Genomic DNA, 26,410 nt, shown 5'->3' on the forward strand with positions numbered 1-26,410 from the left:
TCCTTGAGGGTTTTGAAGACAACTGAACAACAAACTGGCGGATCAAAGATGGTATGAATGCAAACGTGCTTGATTGATCTACATTTGGCCCGTGGTAGGAGCTGATGAAGCGTTACAAAACAGACGTGATGAGAAGGGCCGCAGAGGAGGGAGGTTCTGCCACCCCCCCACCACAAAAAAAAATCCACAACACCTTAGTGAAGTTACGAGAAGCACAAAATCAAGTTAAAAAAAAAAACAATTCTTCCATGAATGTGCAACAAATGACACTTCCAAAGTCTAATTGGTTGTTTTTTCTTAGGCTCGGTGGTTTCTAGTATATATATTTTTTTCAATTGCGCAATCCCCTTTAACTGGAAAAGAGCCCACAAACTGGAGAATAGCATTTTTTATTCTCATGAGAGCACTGATTACAGAAACTGCGGCCCGCCACAGTGTGATCAGAAAAACACAAAAGAGGTTCGCCATAAATCCCCACCCAAATACACGCTTTAGTACATTCTGGCACGCCTCGATATGTGCTCGCCATCTTAGTTATAACTCTTGATTATAGCTGTGGGTGTTTTCACAAAATGACATCACAGATAGTTGGCATCTCCGGTTTCTTCCTTTAGAAGTGATTGGACGGAGCCGCTGCAATGATAGCGGATTTCCTAAATGGAACCCGTGGAACCATTCCGACCCGTTGGTGAGAAGCCATGCGCGCTGTGACATCAGAGAGCCCACCAAAGCACTGCTGGTGACGCTAACATGGGTCAGTGGGATGCGGTTACACTTAAATGCATGCATACGTGAGCGAGACTACAGGGTGACACAGCATGGCAATATTTTTATTTTAGATATATTTATATATATTTATTTATATTTTTATTCATATTTTATTTGACTTTAATAACAATATTTATTAATATTTTAATTAATATTTTATTTTACTTTAATAATAATATTTTCTGTACACACTGACACAAATTTTGCTCAAGTGTGCGTGTGTGCCCTGTTTTATAGAGCAGGAAGACTTTTGGAGTATTCCACAGAGTTTTTTGCCAATTTAAGATGTCAGAATGATTGATGTTGGACGTGAGGAAAGGCCAGCTCAAAATCTCTGATCACCCTAACGTTATTTGATAGGTTTGTATTTCAAACATGAATACACTGCAAACAATTTGATTTTGGAAACATGCGCAGCATAAATTTGAAGCTTTTCAAATTCCTGTAAATATTATAGCTAATATTTTTTTCTTAGACTCCGCTGATTTATGGCTGTGTCGTCCTCCTAAAATCCTTTCTGCATGTAATTTTGAGCAGAATGGTTGTCGTATGGAGTAACTGCAATTTGAAAAGAAAAATGATCATGTGCAATTATGCTAAATAACATTATGGCTAAAAGTACATCATGCCATTACAAATACAGTTAACAAAAGATAAATAGACTTGTTTAATAGGCCTCAGTTCTAACTGAAATTTAGCAGCCATACGGACAAGAACATTAATTACCTGATTTGGTCATTAATTAGCCTCTACAGAATAAAATAATGGAAGGCCCTGCAATTTACTTAGCTGGCTCCCAATGGGAACCGAGCAGCCTCGTTGTAGACCCCCCACCCCCCCTCCATCGCTTGCTTGCTCACTGCCGGCCTCCCGACATCAGGTTCCGATGAGGCTAACTGGAACCAGGTGGTTCCTTGCTAGCTCCCCAGACACACCGGACAATATTGTGTTATTAATGACCAAAATAGAGACAAAAGGAAAGGAAATCGGTCTCCTCAAAAGGTTGAGCTGCTGAGGAAGTTATTAAGGAAATGTCCATGTTTGAATTTAAAATATCGCCTCAATCTTTGAAGGCTGAGCTGCATGTCTATCAGCTTAGAAGGCTTAACTTTCTGATGGTGAATGGCAGAAATACGCTTGACTCTCTTTTGGACTTGCAGGGATTTATTTTTGTGAGGGGGGGGGGGGGTCTAGTGACTTCTTTATGCCCCCATGAGTACAACAAAAGTCGAGTTTAACTCGAGGCTACATGTACAGGAACTTGAACCTTGGTCTCAAGTGCATCTAATAACTGAGGCTGGATTTCAGAACCCTACTGCTGAAAGGACTGAGTCTAGGTAATAAATAAATAAATAAATAAATAAATAAATAAATAAATACAATAATTTATATAATAAATTTTGAAAAAAATAATGACCTTGTTTATAAATAAATAAATAAATACAATAATTTCAAATTTATAATAATATATATAATAAATGTAGAAAAAAAAATAATGGTCTTGTTTTTCAATTTGTGATACCTGTTGACTAACACGCCGAGTGACAAGAAGAGCGGGCACATGCCGAGCGACAGTTAGGTGGTCTCTTGCCCCTAATGGTTTCCTGCTCCCTTTCCATCTGTGGTCACCTCTGATTCACTTTTGCATCAAAGTAACGGAAGCAACATTCACAATGAGTCAAAGTGCCAGAAAAGCCTCTGCTTTGACTTTTATTTGTTTTCATTCATTCTCTGAACACACGTGTATAGTATCGTCGCTAAGATAGCAGCCAAAGAATTTACAGGCATTGGATGTGAGAGTGCAAACGAAAAAAAAAAAAAGGGCACGACACTTGTCTATGAGTACCTTATTAAAAAGGTGAGAAGTGAGTACGGTGTCTGGAGAAGCGGGTTTAATTGTGCTCTTAAAAGCGTACTTCAAAGCAAGGCCGGTGACAAAGCTAAGGGGCACGAGAGTGAGGAAAGAAGGATGGAGGAGGCCCAAAAGATACAGATGATGATGAAGGCTCAGGGGAAGCCCACTCCACCAGCGATGACTAGATGTTGAAGAAAATTGAGGAGCGAGACCACATGAGAGGCCCGACACAGGAAGGATGTGTGGGTCAAATTAGCAGCATTGATGAAGCACAAAACAAGAGACCAAAGAAGCTACAGGAAATATTTACGACATGCGCCATCCATCATTAGAACTTTAAACATTGTAAAACACTCACCGGCCACAACATTAGGAACACCTGCACACACTAATGAGATCCGAATAAAAGAAGCTGGCTTGACAAAGACAAGGGGTCCGTCTTAGGCCCCTTTTTGTTTTGTGTTTGTTTCAAAACAGCAACTGGACTTACTTGCAGCATCGCTTAAAAAAAAAAGTCCTACAACTGTTAGCCAATCAGATGATAGTGACATCACGACCCTGAATAAATTTTAAATATGTAAATGACCTCTGTTTAACCAAATCTGCAAATAGTCTCATTTGAGTAGTTAGTGACTTGTTTTTGACGATAACGAATCTTAATCGCGTCCAACCTTTGTTTCTCCTTGACCTGATTGGTTGGCGTACTTGTTAGCAAAAATTACTGCAAATGACTTTTTTTTTTTAAAATCCTTATTCTTGTTACCTTCTAGGAAGGCAGCTGTAAAGCAGATGGCGGAGTAAAGCGTGCAGACTAAACACTTGAGAGTCATTGGAGACTTTAAACAGACTCACGCTCACCGACATGGCTGCTGTGATTGCGGCGTGTGTGAAAAACCCCAAAAACAATCCGGAACTGTAAATTTTTTAAATATTTTACCGAGACACATTACACGTTATATCAAGACGAGGGTCACAGAAACACAACAGAATAGAAGCCAGACTTTTCAAATCAAGAAAAACTCATTTCGAAAAATTAAAAACTTCATAAATCAGAATATTTCCAAAACAGCTACTTAATCCACATTATTGCCCCGCCCCCAACACTGATTCATGGTCCAACCCTGACACTGATTGCCTTCTTACTTTTCTACCAGGCTTTATTTAGGCCCATTTATCAAATCACAGCAGTAAATAAATGAAAATATAATAGAACGAACTTCCAGATTTCTTCCCTAAAAGTGTTTAATCCATCCAAGGACCTGATTTTTCTTACATCTAGCCAAGCCATGGAGACATTTTGTGACATTCCTGGTGAGTATTATCAGTGTAATTAGTCTTCAGTCTAGTCTGTTTTTTTTTTTGTTTTGTTTTTTAAAACAGGACTACCTGAAGCTGCTCTGCTTTAACTAATTAAATGAGTCACAATGAAGCAAAGCAAAACTCCATGTTACACGACACGCTAATACAAGACTCCGGTACTCCCTTCCAGCATCCGTATGAGAATAATTAAAATGACTCATTTAGTTTTATCGCACAACAGACTTGTCCTCTTTTTTGCGAGAGGATCTTTAATTACGATCCCCAAAACAAGAATGCATATGTTCCGTTTTACTGTAACGAGACATCCACGAGAATAACGTCACTGCAAAAAAAAATATTACCGAGGGCTAGAGATCACATTTGCCGCGTTTCATCTTCGCACTCTCGCCGCGGCTCTTTGCTCTTCATCTCGCTGTAAAAAGCAATCATCATTAGTGTATGTTTGGTAATCCGATCCGCCGATGCGTCTTTGATCGGCCGACGTCAACCGGGACCGAGCGCCCGAGAGTCCTCACGGTAATGAATGAGATAGAGAAGTTCTGGCCCTCCTTTTTTCTTCTCATCAGGCCCTCGCATGTGGTTCTGATCTGTTGAAATAATCTGTGTTTATCTGGCTATGGTTAATTTTGTGCTGGGAAATAAATACAACCCCCTCAAACAACTGGCATTTTCTTCCATGTTCTCGTTTCACCTGTTGGAAGTGGGTCGTAGAAATTTGTGGGTTTTTGCAAAAGCGTGACTCTGACCAGAAACCCCGAGCAGACGTGAGTAATGCCGCTAGTTTTCACATCTCTCGTGTGCAGCAGCGTCAGAGCCCGTTAGTAAAGAATTAATCAACAAAGTTCGCCAGGCTCAGGGGCGTCTGATAGCGTTTTTCCTGGAAGTTCTGGAGTTCGTCTTCGCAGCTGGATTTTTACAAGACTTGGGCTCTGCGAGGGAGTGACAAAGAGAGGAGCGCTCAGGGCTTGCAAAACAGTCGAGAGTCATCTTGGATAGAAAAAAAAAACAGAAAGCCCGAGGGTGATGTATCAGTACTGCATAGGCATATTAAAATATCAGTCATTCAAGTACTCAGTAACAAAATTCTATTTTTTGACCATGTCAGCAAAAACTAGAGATGTAAAGAGGTGCCAAAATGAATCGATTAATCGTCCCAAAAAATCGATTACCAAATTAATCGTCTTGTATTTTCATAATTGCATAATTGTCGATTGACTAAAGATCATCGAAATTGTGTTTAATCAAAATAAGACAATGGCAAACGTCTGCTTTTAGTTTGGAAAACAATGACCATGTGTGATTTTGCTTAACCGTTCTTTTTTTTAATCACTAAATCATACCAAACAAAAATATTAGTTATCAGTAAAAAAATAAATAAAATTAATTATTTTTTTACACTTTAAATGAAATAAAATTGTATCTGATACTTCAATAAATTGATGGAATAATGCACTCAAAATATTTGATGGCGACAGCCGTAATTTTATATCTATACGTCGCCTTAATCACACAATAAGAGTTCCATTTAACCTTTTCAGCTTGTTCCATCTCTCTGGGATAAAAAGCACAATATGTCTGCAATGACATCATGCCGCAGCCCACCCACACGTCTCAACACTCCCGTGTTGAACGTGTACACACATCCCCCTAAAAATCCATCACCCCTAAAAGCTTTGGCTCATTGCTCAATTCACCTCACGCCGTTATCTTATCAAACTGTACAAAATGATGAACAACTTTGGGTAAAAAGCTCTCAACTAAAGTGAATTTTCCCTTCCTAAGCTAAAACACGAATAATTGCTCCCAAGCGGCGTATTTTGAATCTGTCCAAAATTTTTACATCCGCGGGGGAAGAAAGTTCCGAAGTACTCGAGCGGTTTTTGTGAGTCAGCCGAGCAGCTATGATGTGGCCTGTTTGTTGTTGCAAAGTGACCCGGCCGTGAACAGTGGCAGGTGGTTAATGTGTCTCTCGTGACATTGTTTCATTTTGCACGCGCCTCAGCTGTCTTGGGCCGTCACTCCGTACAACACCGCGCGAGAACTGTTTTCCATACAGTCCAGATTCACATTTAGACAGCGCAACTGCTCATAAAATCATCTTCTTTAGTACTTGAGACCAAAACAGCACCCCTGCTGGTGGTAGCTGAGTCGTGCACGCTATTATGCCTCAATAATCAATTTCGCACAATTAACTAGCTTCAGAACGATTAATCGATTATTATCTTTATTATCTCCACTATGTGTGAAACTGGTTTGCTTCTATTTTATTGACATTAGATTTAAGACCAGAAAAAATGTGGACATATGCTATTTATAAATGTTGCAGAGTTTGCCCGCGCAGCAATCGTCTACCGCAAAAGAACATTACAACATTGTGTTACGACAATGGCATTGTGCACTGGGGACGTATGCAAACAATTTAGAGATGAGGCAAGAGTGAAAACTTAGATTTCTTTGTTTCTTGGCAGGAGCGAGGCAATTTCTCAAGCTAGACATTTACGACTATAAAACAACCTCTCTTGACTTATTTCTAATGTGAAGTTCATTAGTGACATGACTTTGAAAAGCTTTTCAGCCTGATTCCTTTTTCATCGTGTCTCCTGGATTGAGTGTGTCTTTGCTTTGTGTGTGTGTGTGTGTGTGTGTGTGTGTGTGTGTGTCTAGACGGCCACTCTTTTGCATACTTTGGGGATGGTTGACTGGCTTGACCACATCACACGGCTTTGTGTGCTGTAGTTTGTTCTCCCATCAGACTAAATTGCCTTTCAGTTCTCATTGCCCTCTCCCGAGTGATATCATGTGAAGGGGGGGGGGGGGGGGGGGGGGGGGGGGGGGTCGGTTGTGTGTGTGTGTGTGTGTGTGTGTGTGTGTGTGTGTGTGTGTGTGTGTGTGTGTGTGTGTGTACGCCACATGTACAGAGAGGCCATACGCCTCACTTGAACCTGACACGTGAAATTCAAACTGGGCGCACGGAACGTTGCAGGTGTCTCGTTCCAAAGTAAGGCGAGGACAATGGTTGTCTGGTGAGTGGGCATATAATGCTATCACATGATGACCTCTGACCCTCATCTGACCCTGCCAAGGCCTGACAACTCTAATTGGGATCAGCACTTGAATTAGGTAACGCTATCCAGATCCTTATCAGAAATTAATTAATTCAGTTATTCAATGCTGCCACCATGAGAAGCTCTGTTTACAATTCCGAAATTGACTAGTCCTAAATGTTGCCTCTTCCACTCCACAAACGGCGCTGCCTGCCTTCGTGATTGGTTTTGCCACTTGTCTGGCTCTTTTAATGATGACCACTGATTGGTCACAGGCGTACCTCCGCTTTCCATTTCCTGCCTGATGAAATAAACAAGAATGCCTTGAGAATCATCAATCATCACAGACAATTACCTCTCTCCCTCTCTCTCTGGTTGACCCGAGCTCGAACCTTTACCACTACTAGCTTGCCTATTTTGTATACCGTTTGTTTGTCTCTCTAACAACCAACATGCCTGGACTGTGACAGATGTGCCAGTTTATGTTGAATGTCAAACTTCATTATGCTCACTTTGAGACCAGTCGAAACAACCGATGCTCAGTATTAAAAGTATTTGGTGGCAGTATAATTAAAGTTAAAAACCTCAGAAGTCATTTCATGCTTGTCCACTGCCAAGGATGTAAACCACAGTTTGGTAATGATCAGAAAATGCGTGACAAAATTCTATTCAAATGAGATTGTTCATTCCTCCTAGCGTTGAGGTTAGGGAGAAAAAAAAAAATGCCGATTGTGCACAAATTACTCGAGCAGTTATACTTGTCAGAATGAACAAAAAGTTGTAAATTACAACTACCACCACTACAACAGTTTACTCACAAGTTGTGGGGAGCTATTAAAAATAATTCATGGTTTTCTTTTTATTTACACAAGTTAACCGAATTTAGGCGTATTCAAAATTGCCGGCTGGATAATCATTTATTTGTTTTCTCTGTTGCATTATCATGTTTTTATTAATATGATAAAAGATGGAAGAATGAAGTAACCTCACACGATCTTGTTCAAAATTTCATTAGCCTGTGTCAGGTCACTGAGTTTATTTCATTAACACTAAAAAAAAAAGTCTGTCAATAAAGCCAAAGCCAGCCAAAGTGCAGCAGTTACAAAATACTTCACAACGTGATGGATCACCGCTGACCATATCATAATTCATACGCTTGCAGCTGCACCAAAACATTTCATACTTGGGGTAATTCATAACGCACTTTACATTAGACGAAACATGAGTTAGTATGTTGCAGGACTGAGTAGGAGGGAATGTTAAAAAAAAAAAAAAATGTTTATGAGATTGTATACTGTATAAATGTCGCATTTTCACAGCGGTCAATAAAATAACACCTGCTTCTCTTTTTGTGAAATTTTTGGGAGCCATTTTAAGAGTCATCAGGCCTTAAGTGGTGCTTGGCAAACGGATTTTTCTTGAAGACAAAAGTCAAGGGAAGATGTCTGCTTCACAGATGCGAGGTTCCTTTTGAATGTCTAATTAGCCGACCCGTTGTCATGACTTCATATCGGGTCACGAGCGTCATTCGGCACGGCCCTAAGAAATAAACTATCTGTGCTCGGTGTCGATTTTTAGAGGACAGTGGCGGTTGAGGAAGAACAGCCGCCCCGCTCCAGACTGTTCTGCGTTGTCTCCATTGGAAATGACACTGTAGCCCTCTGACCTTCATAGGTACGTTTGTTCTGATGGATCACAAGGAGTCAAGGGGATGAAAGACAATCATCTGGACGGTCCATGTGTTGTGTGTACGGCCTTCCAAACAGCTTTTTCGATTTCCCTTTTAAAAGTGCAACCCCTGATTGATGATATTTACGATGGATAGTCAGTGACTGATGGAGTCGTGTTGCAAAAGTGACTCACGTTGCATCAAAACGAAAGAAGCCTGATCCCGATTATGAAATCTTGTGACTCATAAAGCCTCCCGTTGCAACGCATTAGTCTCGGTATTCCATGTCATGATGGTCAAACATCTTTTGTTTACGTGATTGGACGTCTGGCTCACCTTCAGAGGCCGCCTGACAAAGAGGTGTTTACTTCTGTTGGTTCAGATTGCCACAGTAGACTCGCCGATCCGTGTTTGTTTCCACTCAAACCTTCCAAACAATGTGTTCGGTGGTTAACAGGAATAAAAAGTGACTTTTAAGGAATGGACATTTGACATTGTGGTGTAAATTTGCTCAGGGAGGGAGACCTCCTTTGTGTCTAAGAGCTTTAATGTGTTTTTAATTAAACTTAACTGCCAAGCTCATTTGCGCACAGGCGATTTGAGGACTGTAACGCGGCTCAAAGCTAGCGGCCCAAAACGCAATGAAACAATTAGAATCATTGAGCCAAAGTGCTGGTCCCTAATGATGTCTTCCTTCCAGGCAGAAGCAATCAAGTCTCATTTAAGGTATCACCAACGGAGCCACAGGCAGTCCCGAACATTTGCTGCTCAGACTGAATGTAGAAAAAAAACCGGAAAAAAAATAAAAATAAATATATTTTTTTATATATATTTAAATATATATTTAAATTAAAATATTTCATCAAAATTTAATCAATCTATTTTATAATAATAATTTATAATATGTATTTAAATGTGAAATATTTCATCTAAATTTAATCAGTAAATTTTTCCAGATGGGCTCTGAATAACTGAAATTCCCCAAAATGCAAGCAACGTTTGTTTGGGAATCCTTTCCAGAAAAATCCCCTACAGCCTTCCTAAGTAGTTTAGAGGAGAGGGAGAGAAAACAAATCGAGGAGGGAGAATACGTGCTGCTCGGCTGCATCCAACAAATTGTTCTCTGCTGTGACGAAACATTTCTTCCTCTCACGGGCGAGTGACGAGCAACATCTGACTCGCGTTAGGGTGCTTGCGCACAAATCGGTGGCGCCGCAGGGCATCGCCAATCGGTGACTGATAATACGACCACAATGCTAAAAAAAAATTCGACATGAGTTTACATGAGACCACGCATTCTTTTCTTAATTGGCATTCCTCTCGCAAATCCGCTCCAGAGCGGCACGGCATGCCCGATTCAAAATATAAACAACCTTCCAGAAAAGGAATTAGTGATGTCACCGAGAAAGGTCTTCAACTACTGCGGCAAGTTGAATAAGTGCGTCTGAAAGTGCTGTCCGTGGTGCTGAAGCTTAGCGTTGCCCTAAGTGGTCCTTGATGTGGAACTTGTAATTAGTAACGGCGTAAAACATTCTAGTCACACAATTAGCAGTCAAGTCTTTGTAAGCGGAACTATAATTATTGGGGGAAAAAAAAAAATCTAAAAAGTTATAAAAATCTAGTCGATCCATTTTTGTGCGTGTCAGCATGTTTCAATAGTTTGTCAGCTACTTGGTGATTCGTGGAAAAGTACATCATATTTTGAAAAGAAATGTTATAATTCAAGTATTGAAAAGCAAGTAAACCAATTTTATTCTGGCCGATACCAGTAAGAGATCACCGATACCAAGCACCGATACCACTTTTGATCATTATTCAGATATTGGTAGTGTGTTAGAAGCACAAACAGAAACCTACAAAAAATATTATATCAATATATCAAACGGTCTGCCTTGACAACAATAATAATAATTGTAATCATTTTGATGGACACAAGAGATATTGGCTTAACATGTGTTCATTGTTATAGTTGGCGGTGGCGTAGCACTGCGCCGCATCAGAGCGAGTGCTGTTTCTAATATTTTGATTCTCTCATGTCACTAAACAAATTAAAACGGCTGTCAGAGTGATGCAGTGCAGATTTACACGATGCACAAACATTAAAAACAGCAGACGGACTAACGAAATGATGGATTATGAACGGAGGATGCAGAGAAGGAGAAAAAACAGCAAGATTGATCTTCTACATTTTAAAAAAAATCAAAGATGAGAAGAAAGCGAGATTGTCTGACAATGTGAAAAGGAAATTAAAGAAAGCCGAAAGCACACAGAACACCTGGATTTCTTAAAACGTTGTTGGAAGCCCCCCGGGCAGATGTTTATCTAGACATTTCAAGCTCCTGATCATCTAGGGAAAGAAATCGAGAGATTGTATCTGAGATGAGAGCAACTTGACATAAACTCAGAGTCTGGGAGGGGCAACCACTCTTTGGTTTTTAAAGGTTGGAGCAAAAATTAAAAATGATAAAAATTCCACCTGAAGCAATTTTAATGGTTCTAGTCAAGAAATTGGGGAAAGACTTTCTTCCCTTCATGCTCAGTTTGCAGCGAGGGGAGGAGAGTAAAACCAGGGGGCGGGAAAGAGGGGTGTGTCACAACCCCCCCAACACACACACACACACACGTGCACACTCAGATACACAAATGCACAAAGTTCTTCAAAGCATCGAGGTCTCCGTGGACAGCCAATCACACTAAGAGATGACATGTTGGGGGGGGGGGCGAGGCGGGGGGGGGGGGGGAGCAGATAAATAAGGTGAAAGCGGAGACCGGGCTCAAGTCCGCACAGCTGATAGAGAGCGAGCGAGCGAGACCGTGAGAGAGAGAGAGAGAGAGAGAGAGAGAGAGAGAGAGAGAGAGAGAGAGAGAGAGAGAGAGAGAGACAGAGAGAGAGAGAGACAGAGAGAGAGAGAGACAGAGAGACAGAGAGAGAGAGAGACAGAGAGACAGAGAGACAGAGAGACAGAGAGACAGAGAGACAAAGAGAGAGAGAGAGAGAGAGAGAGAGAGAGAGAGAGGGAGAGAGAGAAGGGGTGGCAAAAAAAAGAGAGGGAGTTACAGAAGAGTAGCAACGCACTGCTCGGAGCGCTCAAAGAGTGCGAGAGAAGCGCTCGAGTCACTTCGTGAAGACGTGTGGATTCTTTTTTTCCTGCTTTTACTTTGTTTGGAATTTTGGTGGACATTCAACAAGAGAGACTTCTTTTTTTTTTAAATGTTTGTTATACAGAAGAAGTTGAGCATCATTTGACTCCATGGTTGAGGACTAGAGGAGAGCGTACCACGTGTGTGGACGAGAGTTTGATATTTTCAGGGGTTTTCCAAGTGCATCGGGAGGGGAAGACGGAGAAGTACCCCCAACCCACCCCCCTCGGGTCATTCAGGCTGTGCATGATTTGACTTATGGATGTTGAGACATTCCCGAAGAGCTCCTGAGGAATAAACAGAGTCGGACATTTTTGGTCCACGCAGCTTGGAGAGATTTAAACGAGGTCGCGTGCGCCTCCGAAAGAGGTTTGTAAGCACGGGAGGGGGGCTTCTCCCGCTCTTGTACCCTCTCTCCCTGCCCCCTGCTCAGCATGCGCCAGCCCCTGAGCACCTCCACAGCTCCTCCAGCTCCACTACCATGTGTAGATGGACAGTGACACAAGGTGCACCGGTCGCCTGGCTCTCCTCCCGTCCCCGCCGCCGAAGCGCAACCCCGCCGCATCTCGTCTCCCTCATCTTCCTTCTCCTCCTCGGACCGTCCTCCTCCTCGCCCCTGTCGAGTTCTAACCAAAGCCATCATGCCGGAGGAGCGAGCCCGTCATCCTCGCCGGCGCCTCTGCACGCGTCCTCGGCCAGGTTGCCACGGGCGACCAACCTGTCATCTTCTGCCGCCGTGGTGGGGCGCCACGTGCGCAGCAGCTACAACCACCTGCAGGGAGACGTGCGGCGGCGGAAACTCTTCTCCTACCAGAAGTTCTTCCTCCGCATTGACAAGAAAGGGAAAGTCAACGGCACCAAAAGCGAGGACGACCCTTACAGTAAGTCGCTCGCATTTGCAGCTTTGAAAAAAACTGGAGTCAACCTTCTACGCTGCAAAAGATGCCACCCTAGTTGGGTTACAAATAAAAGCAGCAAGCCAGAAAGGCAACAGGGCAATCTACTGGATCCAATTTAAAAAATAAATGACCCTAAAGGAAGTCATCTATCTTGGAGGAAACACTTTAAACACAGCTATCATCACTTCATTAATGAGAGACATTGACTGCCCCCCCATCCCCCGCCAGCTATAGTAGCACTTCCTTCCCGCCATCAAGTCAAGATGTTGTCAGTGATGCGCATCGAGATAAAACACAATTACTCGGCGAATAGTGAATCGGAACAACATATTCCAGAAAAGCAAGAGGCGGGCATGTTTTGAACGCCCGACCTCCCGATTTTAAGTTAAACGTAACGTGATGTGGCGAAACGCTTCTTCTAATAGCAGATCGTTTTACATCATGTGTGACTGTGCAGGAATGCGGGGGATGGAGCGGGCTCCCCGAGCACGTGCTCCGTTTTTATTCCCCAGACAGACCACAACTCCACTTAACTTGGAATCGACAAGCTGCAGCTATGAAGATTCAAAATTGTAGCCACGGTTGAAGTAGCGGCATAAAAAAATCCAAGGGTGTCCAAATCATGTTGAGATCTTCATATTAGTCACACGCTTTCAAACACGTGGCGGGAGGGTGCGGGGGTCAATTAATGCGTCTACGAGCTTCTCCTGCTGAGCGCGCACACGCATGTCCACACGCTTACAAATACACGTCTTGCACATGGCCTCCATATGGCAAAGCGGACTTTTTATTGGGGCCTGGACCCGTGTCACTCAGACACCAAGTCCTGCCAGACATGGCTGAAGGAATTTCAATTAGCGTCTTTTCCCTCCCTCCTCTTGCCTGCAGCCGCACACACACACACACACACGCACACAACATCAGTGATGCCATAAGAGCGTCAGGTCACGGTATTCCCGGCCCAAATCCATCATGCGGTTTGTTTTCCAGCCAGATAGAAAAGCAGAAAATAAATCACATCTTATCGCAGCAACGTGGTAACCTCACGTTCTACAAGTGGGAATGATTTGACGATCGGGGGGAGGAGGGAGGGGGATCTCCACGGGATGAATCATGCTTTGACATGTGCTCACATCTGCGTGCAAGCTTGCATGTATGTTTACGCTAATGCACCACCTCCAGCTATTTAGCATCAATACAAACAAAAATGGCCGCCTTCAAAAAAAAAAAAATACACCGCAATATTTTGAGTGAGCACACCGACATCGCCGTGATGACCTTTTCTTGACATGTGTGCACATCTGGACTAGGTTGTCAATTAGATTGTTTAGGGGTGGGGGAAAAGATACATTCATGTATAAATGTATATTGCGGCCCGGTGGTGCCGAGAGCTTCAAAAGCAGGCACGTAAGCGTAAATGCAAAAATGTGTTCTTTTGAATCCGATTTGCGCTTATTAAAACCACATGGCTGGCGAAGCGATTTTTCACACACGGCATCTCAGGTGTTGAGCCGAGGCCGAGCTCTTTTTTGGAGTTGCGGCGCGGTTATCAAGCTCTGGTCAAGCTCAGGAGGGTCGGCTCGCAAATGGCCGTCATTAGATGGTGTCAGAGGTGATGAAGACGTTTCAAGTCCGGCTCGAGGGTCATGAATCTCCCTCCGAGGCTGGATTTTTTTTTTCCCCCTAATCATGTTGTCATAGCTAAAAGCAGTATGTATCCGAAACGCCCGGTCATGTGATCAAGCGATTTCACAAGAGGTAGAAAACTAAGGGGAAGCAATTGAAATGACAAAAACTCATGTTCCTATATAGGGGAATGTTTTTTCCACCTCTATGCTAATTACACCAGTGCCCCCCCCCTCTTGACCCTTACCTTGTGACCCATAGTCAGGAAGATTTGTTGGCGTCTAAATGACTCCACGTGTTGCATCACTTTTGAAACAAAAACTCATTTGGATTATTTCAGATAGAGCGCTCGACAATAAAAATCAATTCTTGATCGTCCTACGTGATCTAACATCTTGAGCCCCTATTGTGTTACAACGCCGGTCCCCCTTCGCTTGACGAGCGTTTAGGGTTCTCGTGGGAAAAACGGATCGGTGTGGCCCATAAAAAAGACTTATGAGGAGCTATGGGACGCAGCAGAGGTTAGTGTCAGCCTTGCTTTTGCTTCAAAGTTACTTTGACATCTTCATGGACTCCCTCTCTCAGTAAATTAAACGTCACGCATGGGACTCGGAAAATACTGAAAGCATCCGAGTGGTGCAAAAGCTGCCAAAGTCAACAATTACATTCAGCTGTGTTCGAGGGGGGGGGGAGAAAACATACATTAAAGCTAAACTACCTGCGACGCTTCCTCGTATATTTGCTCCATTTCGCTGCTCTGGAATTAACAAGGAGTATATTTATTTTTATGTTAGAGGTTGCCCGAGCACATTAGTCGGGTTAATTGAGTGCTGAGAGACTTGGAATGGCCGCCACAAAAAAAAGAATCAAAGAATTCTGAGTTGATTTCTTAAACTACAAACAATTCTTCATTTACATGATCCGACGGATTTTGCAGACCAAATGAAACAGCGTTCAAAGCGTATTGTACTTGTTTTGAAGCAGAGCTCAAGTCTGGATCAAATTATGCCACTTCGATTTCATGAGCTCTTTTACTGGAACCCGCCAAACAATCACCATTTAATATGCTCTGAACAAAAAAAAAAAAAATTGGCTACACAATACTGATCATCGTGGCAAGTAAGATTGTTGTGTGGTTTTACTCCAACCAACAAGCGGCGACTTGGCTTAAAATGAAGGATGATGAGTCTGTCTGCTTAATATGAATAAAATTCTTGCGTGTCATCAAATTTGATTTATTAACCCTCTTGTTTACTTAGTTAAGGAGAGGAGGTGCCCTTGTTAAAGATGTTGGGGCTCATTTAGAGCGAGGCTTTGAACGCTGCGGACAGAAAAAAAAAAAAAAAAAAAAAAAAATCACATTTCCGAGGTGCCGAGGACAAGCATCAGAAAAACAAGCCGAGGCATCAGAAGTTTATTATGCCAAAGAATGTGGAGTTGGTGGGAAGCCTTTTTATTGTTTATATTTCGCTCAGGATTCTTGCAGACTATCATCATAATGTAAACAGACACGATTGGGAGGAGACACTGGTAATATTAAGCCAAAAAACGCATCTTCAATCAGTTTTTAAAGACTGTGATGGCATATTTCACTGAGAGTTGGATTTCGGAACACAGTAGCGTGTGCAGGTTCTCTTTCCTCGTGTTTTTACAGTCCCGTTGAGTTGATTTATAAACACCGCCCGTTCGGATTCCTGGCCCGTCACCACAAAGCCTTGACGGTCCAAAAAATGTCCACTTGTCAGAAAAACAAATCATGCAGTTTGGCAACCAAAGGGCAAAGATAACCGCAGAGATATCGCATGGTTGTGAGTTGGAAGACAGAATTTGCAATTTGTACAACGCCTGCAAGCATAGCCGCAGTTGTAAAATTCATTTTTACTTTTTATATGACATTAATCCTGCTAGTGATTATAACAAAGTCAGCCCTGGCTGTAATTCATATTTGTAGTCCTTCTCGTCTGTCTCTCCGAGAGTAACACCGAAAGTGTCATTGTGGCGTTACAAAGTGGAGTATGTGAAGCGGCACAATTAATGGCCAGTAAAGCAGTGGGAGGCCAAGAACAGCATCTGTGATGGATAACATCCAGGGCCGCTGCCATACAGACACCATGTGCTTCCCACTTTCCGACATTCCCTCGCCGTCGAAACGCCCCCGCCTCATATAGCCTGCATGAAAGTGAGGCTCTTAATGGAGTCATCAAAGTTAGCGCTGAGGGCTTCGAATTAAGTCCGGGGAAGCATCTGGACAACCGGCCCGTGAAAACACAGCGGCTAGGAATGCTAGTTAATTAACCTGTCTTACATCTTACGCTCGCTGCGAACGCTCGTTGTGTTTAATTAACGACTTCTTACGTGGCAATTTTGTATTTTAGTCAATATATATACATTTTAAAGTGAAAAATGTGGCCCCGGGAGAGCGTTATGTCAGCTGAAGGGTGAGTAATGGCAGACCCTCATCGATCAGCATCCATGCTAAAGTAATGGCCGTTTAGCAAGAATTAAAAAATGGCGCATTCTCGGGGTGGCAGTTGTTCATCTTTAAGGATTTGGGAATTAAATTGTCATGAGTTTAATCGAAGGGCGAAGTGAAGACAATTTGAAATTTTAGTGTTGATTTGTTTTCGCCGGCCACATAAATGGATGTGGCGGGCCGAATCTGGCCCCCGCGCCTTAGGTTTGAACCAGTGCTCTATTTAATGTAGAAAAGTTTGTTGTTCAAGCTACCCAAGGCTTAAGCTAATTTCATCAGGGCAGTGAGGATTGGAGAAATGCATTTTTTTTCGGCTGAAAATAATATAAACATATGTGGAAAGGTATATCCAGAGCCGGTTGGTTAAATTTGGCGGTGTCAAATGAGCAGATTTCGACAGCTGGAAGCTTAGTGCCAACACCTCTTACCGCAACAGGCGCTTGAAGGGTGAATGAAAAATGTGTGAAATGCAGATGACCGTCACAGCACATTAGCTAAAAACATAACTCTTGCCGTGGAAGGCCTGTGAAATGTTTTGACAGAAACTGGCAGCTTTGGCACTTTATCATGTTACAAAGTCAACGCTGGTATAGGAATGGCAATACCTCTAGCGGTCACTTTTTTTTTTTTTTTTTTTTTTAAACTTGCACCCGCTCACTTCTCGATCAATTTGCTCTTAACAAAACCTCGAATTTATTCTGGATTCCTTCCAGTTGCTTTTAAAATGTGACATAACTAGCAAGACTACTAACTGCCTTTGACCAGCAACCGCTTGAATTTCAAACAAACAGCTTTTGCCACATGATTTTGTTTGGTGCGGTTTTGGAGTTTGGTTTTCTTTACTTGCCGCAGAATCACACCAGACATGAGAAAGAAAGAAAACAATTGAAAGGGGGTAACAAGGATTTATGCAACACATTGTGTGTCAAATTAAATAACAGTTGGTATGGAAAACAATCGTCAATGTAAAATCAATTGACTGTCGTACGTCGGACTCCAACTTTTGGGTTGGGGGGGATTTTTCGTATTGCATGTCTAATTTTTATGAGGTGTATCTGGCACGGCATTGTTTAGCTGAAATGAGATTTGCATTCCAACAAATCTCACTCACTTGCTTGATTGTACCATAAACAGCAGATAAAGATATGAATGTTTTCTATTCTTGACAAAGTTGCCCCCAAGATAATAAGAGCGTTTGACGTGAGAAACTTGGTGTCTCCGATTTATGATTTTGTCGAATTAAAAAGTACCGGACTAAGCACACCATGGTCTTCGTATTAATCAAATCAAAAGCTCACAACTGCAATTAATTATGAAATTATAAATGAACCGATAACGCCTACATTACGACCCGCTTGGCAGACTTGAAACATGATCACAATTCTGTTTTTCAGCCTTTACATTAGATGTGAATTTGGATGCTTGAGTAATTGTGTCATATTTACAGAAAAACATGTCCAATAAAAAAATAAATAAACATGACTCAGCCACTAAATCTAAGCTCATGTCACATATTTGATGTGGTCGGCGGGTTGGTTCCAAATCGAAGCCTCCGGCTCCTTTTTATAGTAGCAAGCAGTGTGTATTTAATGGAAGATGTCTTGCAATGCTTTTTCTATTAGATGAACCTTAAGCTATTTGTGCTTCTTTTTAGCTTTTAAAACACAGATGATTAAGTCGCCGGGCCAGGATCCAGAGGACACACGGCCCCTTTCAGAAATAAAACCGCATAAACGAGTATGTGTCGAAATAGCAAGATGCTGATCGGGGAATATTAAGCACAGAAAAATAAATAAATTTGCATTCTATTCCATTTTTTTTTTAAATTTTATAAAGCTGCTTAGGTCCTCTCAAAAATCACAACAAATAAAGTCGGCGATGTGGTTTGAACAGGTGGAAGCGGTCTTAAGCGCCTCACCTTTTTTTGCCACGTCATTTTGACGAATGGTCTCGCCGTTGCAAGCCGACACCACGTTCGACAAAAAAATATACTTTTATTGATGGGAATATAAAGATTGGACTGATGTCAAGATGCTTTGGGGACTATGTTTAACTCAAGCTAGCCAGAATAATAGTTTACACATGTGCTCTTACCACCAACATCCCAGTTAATACTTTAGATACTATGAAACATATGTAGGAAAGCATGAACATGGATGGGGGAGGCGGGGCATATTTTTTCCTAAAAGTTCAGAATGGAATTTATGAACTTGTTGCCATCACAAATCATCCTGAGACTGGAGGATACAAATTATGTACTGTCTGAAAATGGAGGAGTAGAAAGAAACCACAATAGACCATAGTGACATCCAGTTCACTCGATTACATTTTGCTTGGCGCGTTCATTCAGTTTCTCGGAAAGCTAAAAATAGAATCAAGACAATAAACTGATCTATCCTGTGAAATCTTTTTTGTGGTGTCGGAGCTTAAGCGCTACGCAAAAAAAAAAAAAAAAAAAATGACGCCGGTATGTATTACATCATTGCAAAGATGTTTTCAAAAAAATCATTTTCTTGGATCGTTCAATTCAATTCTGTATTTTTATGCCCATATAATTAGCATTGAGTCACAGAATATTTTTGTTTTTCGCCACCAATCTCTTGGTCCCTTCCTGCAAAGTCACCCCTCCAGCTAATCCTCTGAAAGCCCCGATAGTTTTATGGCGTAGTGTAAACCGACTTGAGGATGAGAGTGCCGCTGCCCACTGCTTAAAGCAATAATTGGTTCAGGCTTGAAAAGCGATTCGCACGCTATGACCTCTTGCTAGCCTGGCAGCCGGAGCGCTTCTTTTTGGCCCGTTGGTGTGCTTGCCTGCCTACATGCGCTCCCTTGGCCAGAAAAACAAACATGAGAGGGTTTTTTTTTTTTTTTTTTTTTTTTTTCCTGGCTTACACCTCAGTCCCAGAGTGCGAGGCCAGGGAGCAAAGCGATGAATGAGTAGGGGGCAAGAGGCCGCTTGAGGTCCGACTGTAACATCGCTGGCCAGGCCGGGGAACGACGCGAAACTTTAGCTTACTTGTAAGGAAAAAAATATTTTTTTTTGTGGTTACAGAATTTGAAGGTTTTTTGTGGAATAACAGTGAAACTTGTTTGAAGGCAGAAATATAATGCAAGATATTTGGGATTTTAGTGGCACGTGACAATCCTTGACTAAATAATGTTCAGTTCCATTTAGAGCTGTCAAAATTATTCAATGAATCGACAAGTACATTAAATCGACAACTATTATCAACTAATCGAGTAATCATTAAGAGCCATTTTTTTACTTTACAATTGTCCAAATCCTGTCAGGCTCGCAATTTGTGGTGATTTATGAAAACAAATTATCTTTCAAAATGAGAAATTTGAAAATCTCTGCAGTTTCGAAAAGTTTGGAGAGTACAACCTTTATCAATTAATCGGTAGAATAAACGATTCTAAGAATATTCAATAGTGACAGCTATAGATGTATTAAAAAAAAAAATCTATTGCTTGTTTTGTAAACTTTTACTTGGGGACAATTTTTACCGGAATTTTAAGTAAATATGTTTTTTAATCATTTATTGTAATTTTATTTTCCTATAGATAAGCACAATTTCAATTTTTTAAAGTCCCTTTAATGTTACACTGGCTTACCATAAATACTAAATAATGAACCCTTAGGCTTACTATGCTGCTGTTGGTCAAGATCATGCTCCTTGGAGATTAAAATATTTCAGGCAGTAGTACTTGGGTCATGCACACACGCATAGAAACTAAAGTAGCACAAGTAAAGACAACAATCCGAGCATCACAGAGCAAATTATCAGCTCAAGCATATCTCAACACACACAGTTCCTCACGGGTAAACACATCAAGTGCGGCACAAGTGCTCGACTGTTCAAGTTACATCCATGCAAGGACACGCTGTGCTAAATAGATTGTTCGTACCCGACTCGTTATAAATAAAAAATGTATTAGCCCAAGCAATGCGTCATGAGACCAAGACGGCTTACGGAAAGTTCGGATGATTTGCGTTACTACGTATAAACAGCAAGTCATGTCGCTGTGTTTTCCTCATAACAAAAAGATAAAATATGGGTCAAGGTTTACTTGATGATTCAATACCGCGCAACTTTTTAATCTCAAAGTCTCGCTCTTTGTTGTCTTTTTGTGAAAATGTCCAATCTCTGTTCGCCAGGTATTCTGGAGATCAAGTCGGTGGACGTGGGAGTTGTGGCCATCAGAGGCCTCAGCAGTAACTACTATCTGGCCATCAGCAAGAAGGGCGAGTTGTACGGCGCGGTGAGTTGATAGCCTTTTAGATATTAGTATCTTCACGGTTATCGTATTTTGGTTTCAAAATTATCATAATTTTAAAGGAGGTAAATGGAGGTCAACATATAAAATATACATTACATTGACAGCAAAATAAATCCTCAATGAATTAAAAAAACAGTCAAATTGCCTTGTAAAAATTTTAAATTCATACCAAAATCAGCAGACTCACTCTTAACATTACAATTTGATGCCCACAGATAATTCCTCAAAAATCGCAGCAAAAATTAAAAAAAAAAAACTTACCTTAAATCCAAGTTGTGATGGAATGATGAGGAATTCCTCCTCCTTTTAGTCACCAGTTATTTGGAATTCAGTTTGTCTCAAATCCCCATCCGGTCAAAGGTGACAGGTTTGTTAGCGACAACGCCGCTAATGAAATAAGCATGCTTGGAAGTCTTCATTGTGCAATTGAGAGTCAAATGTTGGCAAAAGTCTCCAGCAGCTTATGCAACACTGCAGAAAGGTAGCGAGCAGGTGGTTTAAACATCGTGGACATATCTTAAAACGTTGACATGTTGTATGGGAGTAAGACCATTCATTCATTACCTGTGCTCATCTCAGGTGTGACCACTTTATTTTCCACAAGCATTACTTCCTCTTTCAAAGTTCAAAATAAAATGAGCATCACCGACTTTCCTGTAATAATTTCAAAATAAAACAAGAAGCGAATAAGAAATGTGTACATTTTAAAACAGATTTAAAAAAAAAATTATTATTCATATTAATCAGAACACTGTGTTTTGATTAGATAGGTTGCACGGAATATATTCTTACAAAAAAAATTGGGTTGACTTCCTATTTAAGATAAAAATATCTTTTTAGATTTTCCTGGTGTGGTGGTGCATCCAATATTATGGCCTAGTGTAGTGTCAACCCTAGCTGGTGATTTTTTTTCCCAATGGACCAGCGACAGGAAGTAAAGTTAGTCAATGTGAGTTCTCTCCATTCACAGGAAACACAATACTCCACCCTTTCTATTCTTCTCAGCTCCTTTGAGGGAGCAGGGGGGGGGGGGGGGGACGTCGGACGTTTCATCTCTTGTCTCCTCCGCTCATTCTCCCTCCCTCAGTGTAAAAAGGCAACTCTCAGCATGTCTCTACGGAGCGGCGGCGGCGGCACAGATGAAATGACACCCGCTAGAATAGAAAGAAGCATTCTGTTGTACCCCCACCCCCAGAACCGAATTCCCATGACGTGGTCCCGCGCTCTGCTGCAATACAAGCCGCACCGGCGCAAGGGCCTGAAGGGCAGGCATTTGATTACACTCGATGGCTCCGCAACACTGACTTCTTTATCCGGGAGGCATCCAATGAAATCATTGATTCATTCTTTTTGCTGGATTAAAACACGCAATTAGGAACTCAGTATGGTTGCATGAGCAATGTTTGATTAGTCCAATCAATATTATGTAACAATAAAACATGATTGCTCTTATCAGAGTAAAAAAAAAAAAATAAACAAAATAAATAAAATAATAATTTGTGCCTCTCTTCTTCCACAGAGGGACTATGGGCCAGATTGTCGCCTAATCGAGCGCATCGAGGAGAACAAGTACAACACGTACGCTTCGGCGGAGTGGCGCAACAAAAAGAAACACATGTTTGTGGGACTCAACGCCAACGGCAAAGCCGTGAGGGGCAAGAAGACCAGGAGGAAAAACACAACCACTCACTTCTTGCCTATTGTGGTGCATCCCCGATGACGGGACGAGTTTTAATCTGCAGACTGCTGAGCATCTGGAGGACTTTTTTTTTTTTTTTTTTTTTTTTTGGAAGGCCAATTTGTATCGCGAGGAGTAACAAGAAGGGGAACTTAAAGACATTCCGCATCTGTTGGATGAGGACACTTCTATTTTTTAAAGAATATTGCTATACAATGTATATAATTTTTTTTTTTTTTGGTCTAACTTATAAAAGCACGCTGGCACAGTAGGAAATATGGGAATAATAAATAATGTGATCAGCGACTTGATGGAGGAAAAGATGAAGAGGGAGCGGTTGAGAGAGCAGCGAACCAAACAAATCAAACTCTATCAAAAGTGGGAATTTATTTATTTTGTGTAATATTTAACAGAAAAAAACAAATACATGCTAAAAAGACAATTGAATGTCTTTTTAAAAAACATTTATGCTTTTCTTTTTTGGAATACTATTCATTTTAAACCTGAATAAATATATAAATATATTTGTCTTTAACTTGCATTGTGTCCTTTATTATCTTTATTATTATTTTGGGCAACCTCAACACACGCATTTTAGGCAAAATTGGTTGTATTGTCACAATTTACCAACTGATCAATGACATCATTGATCAGAACAGCAAAATAAGACATTGGAGCAAACATAATCCATTTTATGTTTCATTATTATTATGATTTACCATTTAAATTTAAATGAGCGTCAATGCAAATTTTTGCTATTTATCTGGCAATAAAATTACATTTGTGTGGATTGGTCCATCTTCTGATCAGATCGGTGATTTTTTTTTATTAAATTAAAATTATTTGGAAACTGTGGCAAAATCAAATCTGCAAAACATCAACTCCCTAAGGGAGACTTGTTTGCTAAAAAAAAAAAATCCAAGTGTAAAATAACACACAGACACTAAATAAAGCATTTGCTAACCAAAACAGCAGCACCTATCAATGCATAGAAAAAGTCTTAAATAATGAAGTTGTGGCATTCTGCGTATATACAAATTTGAGTGGAAAATTTGTTTTTTCTAACAAATCTGCACACACACACACGAGCAGTTGTAGCGCACATGTGTGTGTGTGCATCAGTGTGGTCCAGCAGCTGGGAAAAAGCCTCCTCCTTGACCTTACTTGTCTGAAACCTGTTGCCGAGACACCGCCCCCCCCTCCCCTGGAGACAGCAGGGCATATGGCGTAACGTAAATATCACCCTCTTGTTTATCACCTGATTCAAATTAACGGTGATGTCATGTTTTCTTAATCTTCTGTCAAATTCTTAAAGCCGTCCGTCTCATGCGGTTGCTTGTCTGGGTTCTGCAATTTCTCTCACAGTTCACACTTTTTTTTCTTTCTTTCCTCCCCACCCCTTCCTCGCTGATTCCTGTCATGCTTTTGGTGAGCCACGGACAAATTTTGAACAATCAGACCTGGAGCAAGGTTATTATTCACCTTCCTCTCTCTTTTGTCTCTATTTTATTTTTCGTAGAAGTCTGAAAAGGACTCCGCTCGATTGCTCACGTCCGAACGTGACTTAAGTAAGATGCATCAGAGAGGGGCGCTTCGAATTTCCTTTTATCCCCACGAGGAAAGCGGCTCTTTGTTTACATGATTACTTGGGTGTTCCATAAACGACATATCAAGTACAATTACTCTGAAATGTGTTCAAGACAGCGAGCCACCCACACCCCCTTTCCCGCCATCATAAAGTTCAAGGGCGAGCAGTCCGAAGCCAAGGTACACATTAATAGGTTAGGGTTACATGACGAAATGTTTTGCTGAAAAAAATTGGAGAGCCTGTAATATGCATGCCAGGCCACTAGTTGGCGATGTTACTTTTACGAATGGTGGTAAAGTGATTTCAAGGTTGGAAATTGGAAAGTTGGAAATCTCCATAGTCAATCATTAACTTAAATAAATAATTTTTTTTTAATTAATTTTTTTTAGGGATGTCAAAATGCTGCATCCTCTGCCACGTGCGGCTCTTTTGGATCTTTTATTGCGACAGCAAAATGACTTTCTGTGGTCTTGCATTTAAGCGTAATACACAACAAGGCCCGGCTTTCCACATTTATTTGACGCAGATGTTCCTCACTGACTTTTGAATCGGCCCGTCTTCCCTCGTGTTTCCACTCTGGAGATGTTTCTGGAAGTTCTCTGCCAATGTCAGTTTTGCGGCGTACTGCTCGGGTTGTGTTTGGTCACAGTTTGGTTTGTTGAGGCATGCGGCGAGGCTCGGGGATGCGGTTTCTGTTTTGACTGCATCGACATCTATCGGGCCTGTGTCGTACACCGGCGGCCTTACGCATTTGTGGCTCCTCTGTTTGCCGTCCAGGCCGCAATGCCTGACCACAGGGGCAGCTGTGAATATTTGACTTCCTACTGAAAGGAAGACAGGTACGGAAAGAGGACCTTCCAACGTTACCGAAGCACTTTCTTGGGAGTCATTATTTACAGCTAATTTGAGTATTTTTGTAAGGTTTTATTTAACAAACCCAAATAATTCTTCAAAAATATGATTAAAATGAATGCACAAGAAATTGGAGAGAATTCAAATTATAAAACAGAAAAAGAAAATATGCAAGGGTCGACTGTAATTTTAAGTTGTAATATCACCAGTCACCACTAGATGGCAGACTCCTCTCCTCACCTTTTTATCACCTCCCCCTGAATCAATAGTTGCACTTACACTGGGTCTTATACTTTCCTATACTACAACGTAAGTAGGCCTAATTTGATATACATGAAAAAATATTAAAAGTAAAAAATAATATTAAAAATTTGAGTGAGTTGATTTTTGTGAAAAATGACTTCTTGCACTTCTTGGACTGCAAAAAATGAATGAAAATCCTATTTGCTTCATAATGGATTGCGTCCTAACTTGGAGCTACCACGACAGTATGTCCATACAAAGTTTCTTCCATTAAAAATCGTAAAATAAAAGAGTGGTTGAGATTTGCGGTTTGGAGGTTTATGTACTGAAAGAACCACAGTCCTGGGGGATTTTTACATTCGAGGTGGGGGCACGGTAAAGAAAGTGAGTATGGGGAAGGTAAATGTTAGTTGAGGGGGCAGCAGTGTGGACTTGATGCCAAAGGGTGAGGTGGGGGGGGGGGGGATGTTTGAGAGCAAGACGGGGCGATTAAAGAACTTGCCAGGCTTTAGGGCAGGGAGGTGGAGGGGGGGGGGGCAATCTAAAGAGGCTTTGGGGGCATTTGTTGGAAGCAGACCAAGGGAGTTCCTGGAAGGACCAGGACTTGAATCACTAGTTATCCTGCCCCAAAGACAACCCCTCAAGTCTTTTTGTCCACTTTAAGGAACGTATCGTAAATGTTAGTGGTGGAGCTAACTGTTTGCTCACCTCAGTGTTTTTTTAACAGGCAATTATGTGCCGTGGCTGCTTGTCGTGTTTGTTTTGGAGCTTTTGGCTCTTCGAGTAGCCAACATGCACAATCATTATGCAGGCAAGTAATTACGGCGTGGAAGCTCAATGCTCCACGCTCATTGCTCCATTTATCACAACCACGCAAAACAAAATTGCAACTCTTGTCATCGCTCGCCGTATGTTCGGAATATTCGCTGTTAGTAAGATCGCTTTATCTTAACTTCATTAACATTTTCAGTCT

At 41.4% G+C, this 26,410-nt stretch overlaps 1 protein-coding gene and 1 long non-coding RNA gene across 3 annotated transcripts; one reads left to right on the plus strand and one right to left on the minus strand.

The window, feature by feature from the left end:
- Window positions 1-2,446: 2,446 nt before the first annotated feature.
- Window positions 2,447-21,733, minus strand: LOC125980165 (uncharacterized). 2 transcript variants are annotated; one of them, XR_011087995.1, is made up of 3 exons: window positions 21,641-21,733; window positions 21,338-21,547; window positions 2,447-4,872 (listed from the first exon to the last, which is right to left on the minus strand). It is a non-coding gene; the product is annotated as an uncharacterized lncRNA (long non-coding RNA). The 2 variants fall into 2 exon arrangements; XR_011087994.1 differs by lacking the exon at window positions 21,641-21,733 and having other exon boundaries at window positions 21,338-21,625.
- Window positions 11,482-23,289, plus strand: fgf10a (fibroblast growth factor 10a). Its single transcript, XM_049739213.2, has 3 exons — window positions 11,482-12,678; window positions 20,955-21,058; window positions 22,596-23,289. Exons 1-3 carry the CDS (start codon window positions 12,279-12,281, stop codon window positions 22,794-22,796), a joined length of 705 nt encoding a protein of 234 aa, XP_049595170.1. The 5' UTR covers window positions 11,482-12,278; the 3' UTR covers window positions 22,797-23,289.
- The last annotated feature ends 3,121 nt before the right edge of the window (window positions 23,290-26,410 follow it).

This window comes from Syngnathus scovelli, chromosome 13 (genome assembly GCF_024217435.2).
Source record: "Syngnathus scovelli strain Florida chromosome 13, RoL_Ssco_1.2, whole genome shotgun sequence".
In the NCBI taxonomy this organism is placed as follows: domain Eukaryota; kingdom Metazoa; phylum Chordata; class Actinopteri; order Syngnathiformes; family Syngnathidae; genus Syngnathus; species Syngnathus scovelli.